Source organism: Molothrus aeneus, chromosome 25 (assembly GCF_037042795.1).
Source record: "Molothrus aeneus isolate 106 chromosome 25, BPBGC_Maene_1.0, whole genome shotgun sequence".
NCBI lineage: Eukaryota > Metazoa > Chordata > Aves > Passeriformes > Icteridae > Molothrus > Molothrus aeneus.
In genome coordinates, this window is record NC_089670.1 from 778,422 (window position 1) to 797,960 (window position 19,539).

Genomic DNA, 19,539 nt, shown 5'->3' on the forward strand with positions numbered 1-19,539 from the left:
CAACCCCACGTCCCTGCACCCCACTCCCTCCGTCTAAACCCCTCCATTCCTGCACCCCCTTATTCTTTCGTCTCCACATCCCTTTATCCCTGCAACCCTTTATCCCCACATCCCACCACAGGCAAGCCTCGAGATTCAGAGTCAGGACTGACAAGTTCCCTCTCCCCACCCTGGGCCATTTCCAGAGGCTGATTCCCCCTGGAGACACGAAGCTCTTGTCCCAGCACCAGCTCCCTGTTTCTGCATCTCTGCTGAACAGAAAACTGTGATTTTCCCCCTGGGCTGGGAGGTGCTGTCAGGCAGGGATTTATGGGGTGCTTGGCTCCCCGGGACAAGCGTTTTCCTAGGAATGTATTTCAGTGTTGGCAGTGGCTCTTGGCAGGGCACCCCTGGATTTGTACCCCACGTCCCCAGCGTGTCCTGGGGCTCAACACTGGATAAATCTTATGGGAAGGGATAGGAAATGTGCAGCTCAACACTGGATAAATCCTGCGGGAAAGGACAGGAAATGTGCAGCCAGCCCCGGGAGAGGGCTGAGCAGGGGACAGAGGTGTGGAAGAGCTGTGAAAGCCCGTGTTGGTGGGGAATGTTCCAGTGAGGTGTTTTCCAGTTCACTGCTTGTTTTCCAGTGCAGTGCTCCCAGCGCAGGCTTTTCCAGTGCAGCGTTTCCAGTGGGTGTCCGGCACAGCTGGACTGTCCCCAGCAGCCATCTCCTGCTCCCGTTAGACCCGGGAACATGGGGATGTGCCTGTCCTGAACCACCAAAAACCCCTCGGGCCGTTCATCCCCATCCCCAAACCGGCCGAGGCAGCGCCGGGGACAGGCAGGGAACTCCCCCCGGGCGCTGGGGGCTGCCTGCGGTGGCGCCGGGGACCAGAACTGCCAGGGAGGGACCAAAGGCACGGCAGCCGGGACCGGAGCGGCCGAGGAGCCTGCGAGGACATTGCCGGGATGTGGGGGGACAGCCCGGTCACATCCTGGAGCTGCTGGTCCTGCTGGACCGCTGGGGTTGGGGCTGCGGAGGTGGAAGGGGCTGAGGAGGTGGAAGGGGCTGAGGAGGTGGGAAGAAGGGGCTGCAGCGGTGAGAAGAAGGGGTCGCGGAGATGGGAAGGGGCTGCGGAGATGGGAAGGGGCTGCGGAGGTGGAAGGTGGAAGGGGCTGCGGAGGTGGAAGACGGAAAGGAGCTGAGGAGATGGGAAGGGGCTGAGGAGGTGGAAGGTGGAAGGGGCTGCGGGCTCCGGGAATCCCTCCCTGCCGCTTTCCAGCCGCTCCAGGCGAGAGGCTTTAATCTAATTACATGCTTTATTTGCGCCAATTTGTTTTTCAATCAATCTTGCTCAGCCAGAAGAAAGGAGGCTACTGTGGGCTCATTTGCACCTTCTTGTTCCAAGGGAGAGGTTAATGGCCGTTATCCGCTGGGATCGGCGCTCCCGGCTCTGCCTGCCCGGGAGCTCGGGACCCTCCCGCAGCACAGGCAGCGAGGTCCCAGCCTGGCACGGGGCACTGGGCAGCACCCTCGGGACACGCTGGCTGTGAGGAGCCGCTGCAGGCAGGGCTCGGGATGCTCCCAAGGTGCTCCCAAGGTGGCATCCCGCAGGAAAGGTTTTGTGTGTCCATTGCCAGGGATGGCAGCAGGGTGCCAGGGGAAGGTTTGGGTCTGCAAAGCACCAAAACAAACGCGTGAATACGAGTGGAAATTACTCCTCCCGCCTTCCCTGCCCTGCCGGGGAGTGGCACGGCTCCGTGCCGTGGGGGCTGTGCCCGGCACAGGGCAGGGCTGCCCTCGGTGCCCCCGCGCTCCTGTGCTGGTGCCAAGGCTCCTCAGCCCGCTCTGCAGAGCAGAGGATGCTCTGATGCCCAGCAGGTGCCTCTGCCTGGGCAGAGTGGTCACAGTCCCCCCTCAGCCGGTGGGACAGTGAGGGGCAGCTCATGCACAGAGAACTGACCAGGAACTCTGGGGAGGGAGAGAAAAGGGCAGGAGCCCCAAAGCTGTTCAGCACAGCCTCCCCTTGCATTGCAGCAAACCCAAGCAGCCCTGCTGGTCTGCCCTGCCCCACTCCGGGGGTGTCTGGGACCCCAGGCAGACCCCACTCCCGTGTTCTCAGTCCTGCTCTCTCTGGTAAGAGAATCCCAGATTTAGGATTTGCTATTTGGGGCTGCACCTTCCTTTAGTGTCTCAGTCCGGCTGCACATCCCCACCAGTGACAGCAGGAGATGGGGACACCCAGACCCCACCTGCAGAGCCCCCAGAGAGCCCAGCCCTGGCAGGGAGGGCAGGACAATGCCCCTCACCCCAGTGCTGGGCTCAGCCTGTCAGGGCCAGGGCTCCCTCCTAAGCCACAACACCTCCACCCTGGATCACAGCCCACAAAGGCATTTAGGGCCCTACCTGGGGGAAATCAATAGGAATTTAGCTGCATAAATTCGGATTAGAAATCTGAATCCCCTTGGGGATCTAAGCCTTATATCTGCATTTCCAGTTAGGTACCCAGGCCAAGAAATGTGGCTTTAATCGCTCTATCATGTCAGAATCAAGGGGCCTTTAATTTCCGTTCCTGACATGTGGCTTTTGCAGCGGCTCAGAGCTCAGCTTGGAGCTGGGAGTGCAGCAAGAGGCGCCTGGTGCATGCAGGGCCTTCCCTGCAGCAGCACTCAGCACCCACAGCTCTGCTGCCAGCACCTCCCTCCTGCCCAGCCCCGCAGCATCAGCGCCCTGGGCAGAGCGGGATCCATGAACAAATCACAGGATCCATGAACAAATCACAGGATCCATGAACAAATCATGGGATCCATGAACAAATCATGGGATCCATGAACAAATCACAGGATCCATGAACAAATCACGGGATCCATGAACAAATCACAGGATCCATGAACAAATCATGGGATCCATGAACAAATCACAGGATCCATGAACAAATCATGGGATCCATGAACAAATCACGGGATCCATGAACAAGTCATGGGATCCATGAACAAATCACAGGATCCATGAACGAATCATGGGATCCATGAACAAATCACAGGATCCATGAACGAATCATGGGATCCATGAACAAATCACGGGATCCATGAACAAATCACAGGATCCATGAACAAATCATGGGATGGGCACTCAGCACCCACAGCTCTGCTGCCAGCACCTCCCTCCTGCCCAGCCCCGCAGCATCAGCGCCATGGGCAGAGCGGGATCCATGAACAAATCACGGGATCGATGAACAAATCATGGGATCCATGTACAAATCACGGGATCCACGAATAAATCATGAGATCCATGAACAAATCATGGGATCCATGAACAAATCACAGGATCCATGAACAAATCATGGGATCCATGAACAAATCATGGGATCCAGGAACAAATCACGGGATGGGCACTCAGCACCCTGCAGCTCTCAGCCTCATCACAGCAACCCCAGACAACCCCCAAACCAAAGATGTTTAAACAGAACAAAATTCAACTTTCTGCAAAGAAAGAAAAAAAATAAAAGAAGAAGAAAGAAAGAAAGAGAAAGAAAGAAAGAAAGAAAGAAAGAAAGAAAGAAAGAAAGAAAGAAAGAAAGAAAGAAAGAAAGAAAGAAAGAAAGAAAGAAAGAAAGAAAGAAAGAAAGAAAGAAAGAAAGAAAGAAAGAAAGAAAGAAAGAAAGAAAGAAAGAAAGAAAGAAAGAAAGAAAGAAAGAAAGAAAGAAAGAAAGAAAGAAAGAAAGAAAGAAATTAAGTTAAACAAAGAAGGTGTTTAGCTGTGAAAAGTCCCTGCCCAGCCAGAGAATTAGCTCTGTCGAGGGGATGGGCTGAGCTGCAAAGCTGCTGAAGGCTGTGCTGACACGTTTTACTGAGCTGCGAGCGACACGAAGCAGCCACCGCCACCTGCTCCCCCTGCGAGCCAGCGGCTCCAGCGCCTCTCCCGTCCCTCCTGCTCTGCTCATCGCGGGGAGCTGCTGCTCCCCCGGCCCGGGGCATGCAGGATGCAGGGCTGGCCCAAAACCCACCCAGGGCTGGCTGTGTTTGGGCTCGTGGCTCTGGAACCGGGATTTGCACTGGAATATTTGTGCAGCTGAGCAAGCCCGCAGGAAAGGCTGGGATGTCACCATGGGATTGTCCTGCACCAGGGGCTGGGTGCTTCACAAGGGTGGCTGGGCTGGACATGGGCTGAGAGGGGCTCAGACGGTCCTGGGTCTGTTCAGAGCAGGGCCAGCAGGAAGGGCAGGACAGCAGCAGTGTGAGCACCAAGCCCTGCTCTGCCCCCTGGGCAAGGGACACTTGTGCAGCACAGCGGGACAGGGAGCTGGGCCCATCCTGCTGCCCCCTCATCACTCCTGCAGGACAGGAGCTGGACACTGACCCCCAGAGCAGAAGGGTGTCCCTCAGGCAGCTCTGGGAATTCCCAGCCTGGCTTGTGGCTGGGCTCTGGCATCACCTCCCACGGGCAGGATGTCCCAGGCTGCAGCCTCATGGAGAGGGGAGAGAAGGACCTGCAGGACAAGGAGCCTCTGGCACAGCCAGGCAGCACAAGCCTTGGCACTCCTGAGGTTTGTCACATAAACATTTGGGGACAAATTGTGCAAGAGTCTCACATCGTGTGTCTCCTGTCAGATGAGAAAAACAAATGGGGGGCACGAGTAGCTGGAAGCCCTCAGGCATCAGGGTTTGGAGGGGCCTTGGCCAGGCTGTAGCTGGGCACAGATCTCAGCTGGGGCTCTGGCAGGGGGAAGATCATAGGGTTTGGGTTTGGGTTTGGGCCTGGCTGGGTCATGCTGGAAGAGCAGGAAGCCTGGTTTGCCTGAGGGTGTCTCCTGAGGAGCAGCAGCAGCAGGGAGCCATGGGGACAGTGCATGGCCACATGAGAGGGGCTGGGGCACACAGGGGTCACAGGGGTTGGTGCTGAGGGGGTTCCTCATGGTCTTGGCACCCAGTGTGAGCTGGCCATGGCATGTCAGCAGCATTGTCACCTTCCCCACAGCCCCCTGGGGTACCTCAGCAGGTTCCCCATCCATGCCCCAGCAGTGGCTGGGGAAGGAAAGACAGTGCTGGGAGAGATGGAGGCCTCCAAGGCTGTGCCTGTGCCAAGGCCTCCTCCATCCCTTCTCCCTGGATCAGGGCATTCTGTGGGTGCTGAGGAGCTGTGGATGGGCACGGGCAGCACGTCCACGAGCCCACCCCAGGCCTGCAGCTGGCATGGCCCGGCCCCTCTGCAGCCACACCAGCACAGCCCTGGTGCCACGGAGCTGTGCCCAGCAGTGACCAGAGGGCACTGCCCACCTGCTGCAGGGCCAGCAGCTCCCAGGGCAGGGCTCGGTGTCCCTGCAGCTCCCGGGGCAGGGCTCGGTGTCCCTGCAGCTCCAGGGCAGGGCTCGGTGTCCCTGCAGGCTCCAGGGCAGGATTCGGTGTCCCTGCAGCTCCCAGGACAGGGCTCGGTGTCCCTGCAGCTCCCAGGACAGGGCTCGGTGTCCCTGCAGGCTCCAGGGCAGGGCTCGGTGTCCCTGCAGCTCCCGGGGCAGGGCTCGGTGTCCCTGCAGCTCCCAGGGCAGGGCTCGGTGTCCCTGCAGCTCCCAGGACAGGGCTCGGTGTCCCTGCAGCTCCCAGGACAGGGCTCGGTGTCCCTGCAGGCTCTAGGGCAGGGCTCGGTGTCCCTGCAGCTCCCAGGACAGGGCTCGGTGTCCCTGCAGCTCCCAGGACAGGGCTCGGTGTCCCTGCAGGCTCCAGGGCAGGGCTCGGTGTCCCTGCAGGCTCCAGGGCAGGGCTCGGTGTCCCTGCAGGCTCTAGGGCAGGGCTCGGTGTCCCTGCAGGCTCTAGGGCAGGGCTCGGTGTCCCTGCAGCTCCCAGGACAGGGCTCGGTGTCCCTGCAGGCTCCAGGGCAGGGCTCGGTGTCCCTGCAGCTCCCAGGGCAGGGCTCGGTGTCCCTGCAGCTCCAGGGCCCTGCCAGTGGCCCGTGGCCCACGGCCAGCAGTGGTGGCAGTGCCATGGGCCCGTGCCAGGCTCCCGCCGGCCGCCCGGGCCAGGCCAGCGTGTCCCAGCAGTGGGGGCCCATTAGAAATGAAATGTTCCCCCTGGGGTATTTTATTTGCACACTTCAGTAGAGTGGACACCAAAAGGCTTTGCTAATGCTTCATGGGCTGCTAATTTCCTCCGTGACCCGCATTGTGGCGGGCTGACCCCGGCCCGAATCTGCCGGCAATGAATGCCAAAGGCTGACACCGGCCCGGGTTAGGGGTGACAATGGGGCCTCTGTGGGCTCCGGGCAGGCTCCAGTGGGAGCTGCAGAACAGCGGGAATTTGTGTGGCTCTCAAAAGCTCTGGGTGGCACAATAAGGGAGGCCCCCGGGTCTCCCAGGAAGACAGAGGCGGCCGGGGAAGCCGGGCCGGGGGAGGCGGAGGAGGCCGGGCTCCTTTGTGAGCAGCTTTCTTTAGAAAGGAAGGGTTTCTCAATGGCCCCATCCCGGCAGATGGATATCACAGGCACGCTGCTTATTCACGGCAGCCCGCGGCTCGGAGCCGCTCCCCTTCCCCCAGCGCTTTCTGCATTTTCAGGCTAATTTGTTTTGTTAATGTTTTCTTGCCCTCCCCCTCTCCCCCCGCAGATTGCGACTCGTACTGCAAAGCCTCCAAGGGGAAGCTGAAGATCAACATGAAGAAGTACTGTAAGAAGGACTATGGTGAGTGTCCCCTGTGCAGGGATGAGCCATGGGCATGCGGGGCAGGAGTGTCCCCAGGGGGTGTCCCCAGGGTCACAGCCGTGCTGGCTGCGTGCAGGTGTGGGAGCGCCAAACCTTGCCAGGTGTGGAGGGGCAGCGATGCCCTGTGTCCCTTGGGATGAGCACACCCAAGTGTGGACCCTCGTTTGGGGGTTGTCCCAGCACCTGCAGGAGACTCACGTTTTCCAAGTGTTTTCCAGTGTCTTCTGGTTATGATGACACCATGTCCCCTCTCACAGTGCTGTTATATCGCCACGGCATTTGAATATTTGAAAATATTTTAAATATTTTAAATTGTGGGGATGAGCAGCAAGCAGTTCCCCGTCACCTGTATCCAATCCCCATAATTCCCAGGAGACTTCAGAGGGTGGTGCAGCCCTGGGACAGCTCACGTTGGGTTCTGTTGGAGGTTTGGGTGATGGAGGTTTGAGTGACATTACAACCAAATCTTGGAATTTTGTGTAGCACTCACACTCGGATCTGTTGGAGGTTTGGGTGACACTCACACTCAGTTCTATTGGAATTTTGGGTGACACACCTGGATCTGTTGGAATTTTGGGTGGCACTCACAGTTCTATTGGAGGTTTGGGTGACACTCACACTCAGTTCTGTTGGAATTTTGGGTGACATACTCAATTCTATTTGAATTTTGGGTGACTCTCACACTCAATTCTGTTGGGATTTTGGGTGACACTCACACCCGGATCTGTTGGAGGTTTGGGTGACACTCCCACCTGGATCTGTTGGAATTTTGGGTGGCACTCACGGTTCTATTGGAGGTTTGGGTGACACTCACACTCAGTTCTGTTGGAATTTTGGGTGACACTCACACTCAATTCTATTTGAATTTTGGGTGACTCTCACACTCAATTCTGTTGGAATTTTGGGTGACACTCACACCCGGATCTGTTGGAGGTTTGGGTGACATTCACACCCAGTTCTGTTGGAATTCTGGGTGGCACTCACAGCCGGTTCTGTGTAGGGCTGCCCTGTGGGCTGCAGCAGATCCTGGGGAGGTGTGGGTGGCTCAAGAGGGGTCTCAGGCAGGAGATCCCAATGAATAGAGACGAGGTGCCCCTGGAGCAGGGATTAGGGGAGCTGCAATGAGCTTTTCCCTTCTCTTCTCACTCAGCATCGCTCCTGCAGCTTCACCAGCGAGCCAGAGCCGTGTGCTTGGGCTGGTTCAGGTGCAGGGACACTGTCCCAGTGCTGGCACTGGGGTGCTCCCACCCCACCCTCCTGGCCATGGAAGGGTCCCCCACAGCCCCAGCCAGCCCCACAGCCACGGCAATTTTCTTTTTTGAGAACAAACCGCGCTGCAGAGGCAGCGGGGTGAGCGGTGCCGGGGCAGCCCAGGCTTTCACCAGGGCCAGGGAGGGAAGAAAGGGTTGAAAAGGTGCAGGGAGGGATAATAAAGACTTTGGGACTGACACCCCAGCAGGAAGCCAATTAGGAGGCTCTTTTCCTCACCGTTCTGCTGGCACCGCTGGGCTGAATGTCCTAAAAGGCCCTAATTAGCTTGAACAGAGTTCCTTCTCCCGCGGGCTCAATCGGAGCTATCATCCGCCCGCTCCTCAATGGGGCTTTTTAGCTCCCCGCTTCATTCAGCCTTTCAAAGGGGATATTTTCCCTTATTTATTTTTCGTATCTGTTTGTTTTTGTCGGGTTTGTGGTTTTTCTCCTTTTTAGTTTAATTTGGGCTTTTTCCCCGCGAGATGGGTTTGGGTGCAAATATTTGGAGTGCGACAGGACGGGGGAGGGCGGGCGGGAGATTCGGGGAGGGGGAGGCAGCAAAGCCTTTTCTGGGATTTTTTGGCTGCGTGGGGGAGCGCAGGGCCGCCCAGCTCGCGGAAAAGGAGGAGAGAGGAGGGGTTTGCTGGGGTGCGGGCACTCAAATCCCGGGGAAGCAGAAGGGATTCCGGCTGAACCCAGCGAGGGTGGGGACTCCCAGAAGGAGAGGGGGTTATCTGATGAGAGCAGGTGATGCTGGTCCAGGTGAGATGTGAACGTCCTGTACTCCCTCAGGGCCACATTTTCTGCCCGATTTTGGGGGTGTTCCAGCTCTCTGTGGGTGTGACTGTGGTAAAGGAAACCTGGAGCTTTTAAATCTCCATTTAGCCCCTGGTGCTGAGCTGCCTGTGCTGCAGCAGGGCTGATCCTGCACGGGTGATGCTGGAACAGTTTTGTACCAGCACTGTGGTCCCGGGCTGGCCCTGCATTCCCATCCCAGCACTGGGCAGGGAATGGGGCTGAGGAAGAGAATCCTCATCCGAAAGGTGAGATCATCTGCTCACTTTGCCCTTTCTTGGAAAAAAAAAGTAAAAAAATCCTTCCTTCAGTGGAGCCTTCTCTTAGTCACCCCCTTTGTCGAGAGGAGCTTGGCAGGGGCTGCTGGAAAAAAGCAAAATGTGTTTTCAAAAGGCAGCTTGAAAAGAGGGAGGGAGGGGGAGAAAAACCTGAATCCCCAAAAAAACCCAGGGCAGGGGGGAAGCACCAGCCCTGGCACTCAGAGCCCCTTGCACTGCTGGGAAGGGGGAGAAATCCCATTCCTGGGGCTGAGCAGTCCCTGCTGCAGCCACGTGCTGAGGGAGAGAGCCAGGGCAGCGAGGGTCCCCCAGCAGCAGGGCACACCCAAGGATTAGGGATCATAAATCTCCAATATTAAACCAGTAGGAAATTGGCAACTGGAGCGAGGCAAAGCCGCCGCCAAATAAATTAAAAACTGAAAAAAAGGGGGGGAAAAAAATCCCATTTTAACACTTTGCTGCAGCGAGGAGCCAGCCCTTTACATTCCCAAAGCCAGATGGTGTCGGGGTCACCTTTTGCTGCTGGTTGGAATAGAATCCACATGGACCCCAGTCCACTTGTGTGTGCAGTGAGAGGGGAGCCAGGCCTTTGGAGAGCCCTGCCTTGGACTGGGACATCTGGGCCTGCCAGGGCTGTCCCCTCCCACCTGGCCAGGTGAAATACCCTCCAGGTGCTCTGTCCTTGGGATCTTACCGGGGCCAGCCCAGCCATGGTTCCCAAACTCCCACAGACAGGTCTGTGCAGGGGATGTGTGGGATGCTCCAGGATTCCACCACAGCATGCACAGGTTTGGCCCTGCAGCCCAGCCCTGAGTCAGCCTCAGCAGGGGAGGCCTTGAACTCGGGAGATTTATCACAAACAAACCCCGAATGTAAATATAAAAAGTAATTAAATAATTAGGTTTTCCCCAACCTCCCTGTTTTCATGGCAGCCTCAGGAGTCTGGGGCCCTGACTCACGATCTCTGAATGCTGCAAGGCACTGCTGTGCTTTCAGCCTTCAGCAGCTGCCCTCAAATGCTGTTTTGAGGCTTTGGGCTGGGTTTTGTTTTTATTAACATCAAACCATCCACCCCTGGGCTTTCATCTCCAGCTTCCAGCCTTTGGGGCTTTCTTGTGGCTGGAGGCTCCCAGCCAGGCCTCGAGGAGCCAGGAGCATCCCTGAGCTCTGGGCATGCAGGAGGGGACCAGGGACCCTCCCTCTCCTCCCCCAGCCCGGGGACCACTCTGTCACCTTCTTCTGGCAAAGCACCAAACTGTGGTGAGGGCTGGAAGGCACCATCCACGTGGGATTGGTGGGTCAGGAGTGTCAGTGTCAGGTGGGATTAGGTTCCTGGGCAGCCCCTGCCCTCACCAGGCCCCAGCTGTGCCCCTGCTGTCCCCCAGCTGTGCCCCAGCTGTGCCCCTGCTGTCCCCTAGCTGTGCCCCAGCTGTCCCCCTGCTGTCCCCCTGCTCCCCAGGCCCCTTTGCTGCCTGAGAGCTCCCTGGGGAGCAGAGCAGGCTGCAGGGAAATGAACCTGGAGAACAATCCCTGCATCTCTGGAAGTTTGCTGAAACCAGCCTGGACCAGAGCCCATCCTCACTGAAACCAGTGTGACCAGTGTGAACCAGAGCCCATCAGTGAAACCAGTGTCACCAGTGTGAACCAGAGCCCATCCTCACTGAAACCAGTGTGACCAGTGTGAACCAGAGCCCATCCTCACTGAAACCAGTGTCACCAGCTCCAGCTGGAGCAGTGGAAGCTGCAGCTCCTTTGATTTTGTTCTCCTGCTCCCAGGGGACCACAGCAAGGGCAGCACCATCCCCAGGAGGAACCATCATCCCCTGTCACCTCCCTCCATCTGCTGCCCCAGGGGTTTTGCCAGGGATGCAGAGACAGGGACAGCCTGAGCAGGGGTTCAGTGGAACATCAGCCAGGGGAGAGCAGCTCAGCACAAAGCCCAGCCTGTCCCAGGAGAGGGCAGCTGAAGGGCAGCACCAAACCCCAAAGCCAGCTCTGCACTGGGGGGCACAGCTGAGCCAGAGCCCCAAATCAGGACAGGACTGAAACCTCCTGCATGAGAAGGGAGTGTTTAAATCCAGCCTTGGTCCTTCAAAAATTCATCCTGGCCCATTTCTGCCTCTCTGCATGTCCTGTGTCCCCTGGGAGATGCTGGTCCCCCCTCAGCACTGGAACAGCCAGACAAACACCCCTGGAGCTCGGGAGGAACTGAGCTCAGGAGGAACCGAGCGTCCTGGACACGAAGCTGTGGGCAGAAATCCGGCTGTCAGGGCAGGCAGCTGTGCCTGCCCCAGCCAAGCCTTCCTCAAAGCTTTCACTCCTTCCACTTCATTAATAAAAAGGGAAAAAATAAGAGACAGGGGCCTTGACATTAAAAAAAATACAGACTGTGTGTTTTAGAGCAGAGTTTCCTGTAACCACCTCTCTCCAGTTCCTTTTCATTCATTTTCTCCATTTTGTCAGTGTGGACCCAGGCAGGTCAAAGGTTTAAGCTTTTTTGGAAAGATTTGTTTCCAAAAAATAAAAATTGGCTACTCTTCACATTTTGTTACCTTCACACCAGACAGGGAAATACATGGTCAGAGCTTAGGGTTGTTTTTTTTCCTTTTTTTTTCCTTTTTTTTTCCCTTTTCCCTTTTTTTTTTTAATAAAAGCATCTGGCCTCCATGACACGCTCTGAAAAAAAAATACCCCATATATTTTGCAACGTGTTAAAAAGCTGTGCTGGGCTGCAGAGCTCTGCTTCCTCCCAGAGCCTGGAATCACTTGGTTTTAGAGACAGGGGGATGCTCCTCCACCACCAACCCAGGGGAGAAAACGGGACTGTTACAAGGCAAGTGACAGCAGAGTTTTCCCTGAGGTTTCTGGGAGTTTCTTCTCCCTCTGTTAATTTATACAAACAGGACCTGTCCCACTGGGGCAGCTGAGACAGGCAGGTGACTGGGCAGGGGTTTACAGCTCCCAGGGCATGGAGGGAACAGCGGGGAAAAGGGAAAAGTTCCGTGATTTGGCTAAAAAAGCTCTTTGTGGTGGTGCTGCACCAGCCTGTGCAGGGCCTGGCTCCTGCTGCTCTTCCAGCCAGGCCACCCTCACCTGGGGCTTCCCTGGGTCTCTCCTGGTGGGGATTCCTCACCCACAGCTGGAAACAGAGCCAGGAGGGCTGGGCAGGCCCTGCCTGGGCAACGCATTTCCTGGGAGCTGATTTTTAGCCCAGGAAAGAGCAAGGGCTGAGGTGTCCTCAGGCCATGGCTACAGAGGGGGTTACACAGCATCAGCCATGGGAAATCATCATAATCCTCCTCACCATCACCATCATCAGTGTCACCTTGTGCAGGGATCAGGGCTGTGCTCCCACTCCCTCTGGCTGTGGGAGCTGGAGCTCTCCCAGTGCTCCGCCAGGACACCAGGACATCTCCCTGGAGCCCGGAGCTGCCACCCAGCCCTTGCAGAGATGTTTCAGTGACTCTGCCAGGCGCAGAGCTGGAGAGCATCTCCCAAGCCTGTGGTGCTCTTGGAAGCTCTGCTGGGCCCTCAGATGCAGCAGTGGCTGCTCCTGTTCTTAGGGGGTTGCCTGGGGACAGCGTTTTGGGGCGTCCACACCCCCTGGCTGCTGCAAAATCCCTCCTCCTTACACAGCCCATTAGGTAAGGCTTGAAGCTCATTTTCTGCTCACCAGCCCAAGCAATAACACCTTCTCCTCTCTTGCCTGTGTGTTGTTTTTCTCCAGCTGTCCAGATCCACGTCCTGAAAGCAGAGAAGAACGCGGACTGGTGGAAGTTCACGGTGAACATCATCTCCGTCTACAAGCAGGGCAGCAACCGCATCCGGCGCGGCGACCAGACCCTGTGGATCCACTCCAAGGACATCGCCTGCAAGTGCCCCAAGATCAAGCCCATGAAGAAGTATTTGCTGCTGGGCAACAACGAGGACTCTCCCGACCAGAGCGGCATCATTGCGGACAAAACCAGCCTGGTGATCCAGTGGCGGGACACGTGGGCCCGGCGGCTCCGGAAGTTCCAGCAGCGGGAGAAGAAGGGGAAGTGTAAGAAAGCCTAAAGGAGGAGGAGGAGGAGGAGAGGGAGAGACTGACTGTGCATGCTGCTTTGTGTAGAGCTGGGGCGGGCAGGGGCCAGCTGCCAGGGCGGGCTGGGGGGACGGGGGGCAGCGACCATGGCTGGGGGTGCTGGGCTTGCACCTCATATTCCAGGGGAAACGAAACCCAACAGGACTCAACAGAACCCAACAGGACCCAATAGGACCAAACAAAACCCAACAGAACTCAACAAAACCCAACAGAACTCAACAGAACTCAACAAAACCCAACAAAACCCAATAGGACCAAACAAAACCCAACAGAACTCAACAAAACCCAGCAGAACTCAACAAAACCCATCAAAACCCAACAGGACCCAACAGAACTCAACAGAAGTCAACAAAACCCATCAAAACCCAACAGAACCCAACAGGACACAACAGAACCTAACAAAGCCCAAGAGGGTCCAACAAAACCCAACAAAACCCAACAAAACCTGACTGCACACACAGACAGAGCCCACGAGTGGGGTGCAGGCGTGCAGCACTTGGGGCCCCCCAGCTCCCTCCTGCCCCGTTGCTGAAGAACTCAGAGACACCAAACTGCCTTCCAGCTGCCAACATCTGCTGCCTCCAAAGCACGGCATGGGCACATCCACCCCGTAAGAAACTAATCAACAGCACCGCTGGAAATTAACTCCCCATCCCCAAAACACGTACTTGCAACTTAGGCTGACTGAGAGAGCTCTTGTAGAGGAAACTAAACCGAGACTTTTGCTGAGGACAGACCCTAGGATCAGCCCAGGGGGTCCTGGGGGGCTTTGGTATCCCACAGCCATGGCCACCGCCTGGGGTGCCTGGGGCTGTGATGATGCTCTGGGTCCACTGTAGGCACAGCCAAGAGGGGACACTGCTGGTGGGGGATTTCCTGCTGTGCATAACTCTGGGAATGGCTCCGTGCTCAGCCCCCAGCCCTGAGGATGCTGCCCCAACACACTGAAGGAGTGAGAGCCCACAGGGCACCCTGTCCCCCTCCAGCCACGCACTTACAAGGAGTCTATAACCAGGATCCCCAAGGAAACACCCAGACCTGACAAAAAATGAGTTGGCATCCAGCTCCCACAAAGTGCCCTGAAGATCCTGCCAGTCTCAGTCCTTGAATCTCCACTGTGGCCACCTCTGAACCTCCTCCATGGGCTCGGTGCCCTCTGCTGCTGTCAGCACACCAGGAACCCTCAGAAGGTAGAAAATCCCTGCAGGGGACACCAGGGTCCTGGCTGGTCACTGGTTTCACTCCCAAACCCAGAGCAGCTCTGCCCTCACTCCCTCTGGAGCTGCAGCCCCTGACATCCCTGTGAAGGTCTTGGAGACAAAGCGGGGAGCAGAGGGTGCCAGGGACTGTCCCCTTGGGCACGGGGCCAGTGCAGAGCCCACACAGGGAAGGGGTCTCAGCCAGGAGCAAGGTGTGACCCACCTGGAGCTCTCCTCCCTCTGCTGGGGGGGGCATCCAGCCAATTTAAAATTCCCAATTTCCATTCATGAATGCACTGAGCCCAGTGGAGGCTGCCTCACCTCAGACCGGAGCATCCTCCCCTGGGGCACCCTGTGGGCAGGACTGGATTGGGAGCTGTGAGCCCATGCCAGGCTGCTCCCCCCGTGCCAGGCTGCTCTCCCCGTGCCAGGCTGCTCCCCTGGCACATCAGCCCCTGGGGAATGGGGATTTCCAATTCCACCTCATGCAGGGAGAGCAGGAATGGCTGGGCAGGAAGGCAGGGAGGGCAGGACGGTACCTGGAGGAGAAGCAAACATTAGTCGCTATGAAAAGCAAAACCTCCCTGCTATTTTTCCTTTTAGGAAACTTGGAAACATCTCTTTTATGACATTTTCCAGTGGTTTTGCCTTGTTTTATAGCAATTGACAATATTTATATAATGACATAAACCACCATAAAGCAGGGCAGCCATGTAAATAGGTACAAAGAGGAGGCTCCCGGGGCTGCTGGAGACACCACCCGGAGGGACCCAGCTCTGCTGAGCCTCCCCTGCCACCACAAGGCCCCCAAAATTAATCTGGGTATGAGGAGAAAAATCCCACCCTGGACATCAAGCAGCTTCCCCCACCAAGTCTGTGTTTTCTCCCCTTTCCCAAACTGGACCTGGTTTTCCTTATCTCAGAGCTCAAGGAGAGCTGAGGGTTTTGCAGCCAAGGGAAGTGAAGCCACCAGGTTCTGAGGGATAAAATCTGACCTTAAGTGTCCAAATGGAGGCTTAAAGCCCTGAAACGGGGCTTGGATGCTCTCCTGCAGTCACCATCAGCTGCTGCCAGGGTGGGGACAGCACATCCCAGGCAGCTGGGATGTCCCCAGCCCTCAAATGGTGCCTGAAGGTAACAGAATCCAACCCAAAGCCAGTTCTCCACGTGGAGAGCAGGAAGGAAAGGCCAGGGCACCTGGGGACCCGGGAACTGCCCATAGCACACCTGGACACCCAAGGCTCACTCCCAGTTTCCACCCTTGTAAAGCACAGCACTCTCCCAGCACAGCTTGGACACCCCAAACCCCCAGGGACACCCTGCAGCCCCTTCCCTGCTCCCACTGCTCCTGGAAGGCCCCCAGCCCCTGATCCCACGGCCCTGGCACAGCCTGGGGCCTCAGAGAGAAATGAGCTGGCACAGCAGCCTGGATGCTGGCACAGGAGGGAAGCCCCCAGACCTGTCCCTCCATCCCTGCTGGAGTTTTGTGCTTTCCATCAGCCCAGGCAAACCAACCTGCACTCCATCCATGGCCCCAGTGCCCTTCATGTGCTCCCAGTAACCCTGGCCTGCTGGAACTGGCGCAGCTGGAGCAGCCTCGGCTGGGAGGGCACAGCAGCCCCATTTCAGGCTCCAGAGGGGCAGCTCCTCCCTGCAGCACCCCTGCTCCAGGACATCTCCATGAGGACACCCCCAGGACATCTCCAGGAGGACACCCCCATGAGGACACCCCCAGGACACCCCCAGGACACCCCCATGAGGACACCCCCAGGACACCCCCAGGACACCCCCATGAGGACACCCCCAGGACACCCCCAGGACACCTCCATGAGGACACCCCCATGAGGACACCCCCAGGAGGACACCCCTAGGAGGACACCCCCAGGACACCCCCAGGACATCTCCAGAAGTACATCTCCATGAGGGCCCCTGTGCTGCTCCCCCAGAGGGACAGGAGGCCCCCTCAGCACCTGCCCAGCCAGGGGCAGCTCTGGGACACCGACCCCCTTCTGACCAGCAGGGACCCATGGGACAGGAGTGGCACCCCCAGGGCACAGGGAAGGGGCTGTGGTGCCTGCAGGGAGGCTTTGGAGAGCAGCTGAAATGCCAAAACAATCATCACCGACCGTAGCACCCCACAGAAGTGGCTTGGTCTCGTTTCTGTTTGTCCGTGTGTCCGTGCCCCTCCCGCCCCCACCTCACCCCCTCACAAACCTGTGTTCCTTTTGGGGTTGTTTTATTTTGGTTTTGGTTTTGTTTCGTTTTTTTTGGTTGTTTTTTTTTATTTTTTTATTATTTCTGTTAATATCTTGAACTGTAAATGTTGTTTAGTTATGACCATGGCAGACTGCTTTGGGCGATGTTTCTTTACAATGCATACTAATATATTATGGTTATTATATATGAATATATTTAATGACACATGAAAAAGTTGTGGATTTTCTTATTGTTTTTCCGAGTTGTTTCTTTTTTTTTCCTTTTTTTTTCCCCTTTTGTTTGTTTGTTCGTTAGATTGGCTGTAATTGACCTGAAGGAGCTTGTAACTGTTCAGCACCCCCTCGGTAGGACTAAAGTCAGAAACCAGTTGAATAAACTCTTGTAAACTGTAAAAATCTCCAGGAATTTCTGCTTTTTCCCAGCCCATTGCTCCGTGAGCCTGTGGGACAAGGAGCTGGGCAGGGAGATGATGGTGTCCCCTCCACCCCTGGCTCTGTCAGTGTCCCCGGGCAGGGCTGAGGTGGCACAGCTATTCTGGACTGGCAGTCCCAGCCCTGTCCCTGCCCAGCACCTCCAGGCAGTGGCCACTGGCCTTGGGGACAGCGGTGTCACCGCGGGTGGGTGGCAGGGGGGTCCCCAGCAGCCCTGTGGGCTCAGCTGTGCCCTGCAGTGGGACAGAGCCAAAACCTGGGGACCCTGCCTGGAGCTGGGGACAGCTGGGGACAGCCAAAGGCTGGAGTCAGAACAGCTGCCAGCCCCGCTCTGGCCCCATTTCTGTCCCATCCAGGGGCTGCTGAGCAGTGCTGGCCCTTCCAGCCCACCCTGCAGGGCTCAGGGCTCCCTCAGCTCCCCCAGCCCCATCCAGTGCTGGCCCTTCCAGCCCACCCTGCAGGGCTCAGGGCTCCATCAGCTCCCCCAGCCCCATCCAGTGCTGGCCCTTCCTGCCCACCCTGCAGGGCTCCCTCAGCTCCCCCAGCCCCATCCAGGGGCTGCTGAGCAGTGCTGGCCCTTCCTGCCCACCCTGCAGGGCTCAGGGCTCCCTCAGCTCCCCCAGCCCCATCCAGTGCTGGCCCTTCCTGCCCACCCTGCAGGGCTCAGGGCTCCCTCAGCTCCCCCAGCCCCATCCAGGGTCAGTGGGGCCAGAGCTGGTGGCCAGGCAAGGGCTGGTGGCACTGGCAGCACAGAGAGCTGGAGGCGGGGGGAACTGAGGCACCAAAACACTTCCAGGGACAGAAATCCAGGCAAAAGGTGCTGCCAAGTGCTGGGGTCAGCCCAGCTGACCCGAGCCTTCAGCAGGGCTGGGAATTTATGAACCCAAAACCACAGCGGGGGCGGAAATGTCAGATCTTTATTGCAGGGCCAAACGGGTGCCAAGCGCCAGCCCTCTGCTCCCAGGGGCAAATGGGCTCCCAGGGTGCAGGTGGCCACTTGTGCAGAGGTGACACGGTGCCTCTGAAAGGGGGGGAGGCCTTTCCCACGGAGGGCTGGACCGGGGGGGTTTTCCCAGCCTGGTCCCAGCAGCAGAGTGGGAGAGGAACCATCCACACACCCAGCTCAGCCCAGGATCCAGGAATGGGAAAAGGCCCAGCAGCATGCCAGGATGATCCCGGCTCTCCTGCAGGAGGCGGGGATTTCTCCCAGCGCTGGGACATCCACGTCCTGCCCCCAGCACTGGGATTGTTGGTGTGGAAGCTGCTGAGCTCCCTGAGCACGTCCTCCAGGAGAGAGGTGAGGAGGTGGCAGGGAAGGCCAAGGCTGGGATGTCTCTGGGCACATTCCAGGAAGATCTTTGCTTGGGAAACCACTCCAGGTTGGCTCCTCCGCTGCTGCTGGGAGCCAAACCCCGGCATCTCTCGTATTTTAACTTGGCTTTTTCTTTAGTGGGGCAGGGAGACAGAAAAGCTTCCCTGCACACAGCAGAGTGCTGCCAAATCCACTGCTTTTTAATCAAATTCCTCACCAACACCACACATTCAATGCTACCTAAAGGGCAAGGCGGAGAGTCCCTTTGTTGGCCACAACAAGCAAGTCCTGCTGTTTCCACCCTTCCCAGGAGCTCACAGGAAAAATGTGCTGGGGGACCCAGTGGGTCAGAAAAGCTTTGAAAGCCTGGGTCAGAACAAGTGCTGTGGAACTCTGACCAGGGTGAGCTCCATGTCCATCCTGCATGTCCTGGGAACTCAAACAAAGCCATAATTCCCTCCAGAAGTGGCAGCTTTAATTAGCAGCCCAGAAGTGGCAGTTTTAATTAGCAGCCCAGGCCCGTGGTCTCCTCTGAACAAAGCCCACGCTGCTCTCTGGCTGTCAGTGCAGACCCACGGGGCTGCTCCAGAGCAGGCAGTGAAATTCTGCTCCAGGTCTGGGGGCTGCTGCTGAGGAACAGCTCCAGGAGCATTCCCAGCGTCCACAGAGCTGCAGGAATGCAGGGGTTTGGAACCTTTCCTTGCTGGAGCAGCCCTGCCTGAAGCTCCATTGCAAATCTGACATCAGCAATAACACAAGCCCTGCCTGTCCTCTTGGAAACCAGAGCACAGCAAAGCAGCCCTCCCTGACAGCCCCAAGGTGAAGCATCTCTCCAAGAAAACTGAGCAGGCACAGCCTGGGCTGCCCGTGGAAAGGCTTCAAGGCTTTCCCCAGCAGAGCACAGGGGCAGCTCCAGAGCTGCTCCAGCCTCCAGCTCTGAGTGTTGAGGATGGGCACAGAGCCCTGCCTGAAGCTGGCGGGGGCACAGCTGCATCTTGGGGCCTTTCTCTCCAAGCTCCTCTCTCCTGTCCCTCCCTGGGAGCACCAAGACAGGAAATGTTCTCTGGATCCAGGGGACAGCTCCCACAGCTATCACAGCACCACCCATGGCAGGTGAAGAAGAGAAGCTCTGAATCCCTGGGATCCCAATGAGGGCCAGCCCTTGCAAGAGTGACAGATCTGGCACAATACACACAAAGTCTGACAGAAATTGCTTATTTCCTTCTCCAGACCAGCTCTTAGGACATGGCAGCGTTGGATAAATCATTCACAGACAACACAAGATAGGAGCAAACAAT

General features: G+C 57.3%; 1 protein-coding gene across 1 annotated transcript in view; it reads left to right on the forward strand.

The window, feature by feature from the left end:
• Positions 1 to 16,893, forward strand: part of NTN1 (netrin 1) — an 88,589-nt gene extending 71,696 nt beyond the window's left edge. Inside the window, exons 5-6 of the mRNA XM_066565714.1 lie at positions 6,579 to 6,653; positions 12,726 to 16,893. Coding sequence (XP_066421811.1) covers positions 6,579 to 6,653; positions 12,726 to 13,054 — 404 coding nt within the window. The 3' untranslated portion in view covers positions 13,055 to 16,893. The remainder of the gene's footprint in view (positions 1 to 6,578; positions 6,654 to 12,725) is intronic.
• The last annotated feature ends 2,646 nt before the right edge of the window (positions 16,894 to 19,539 follow it).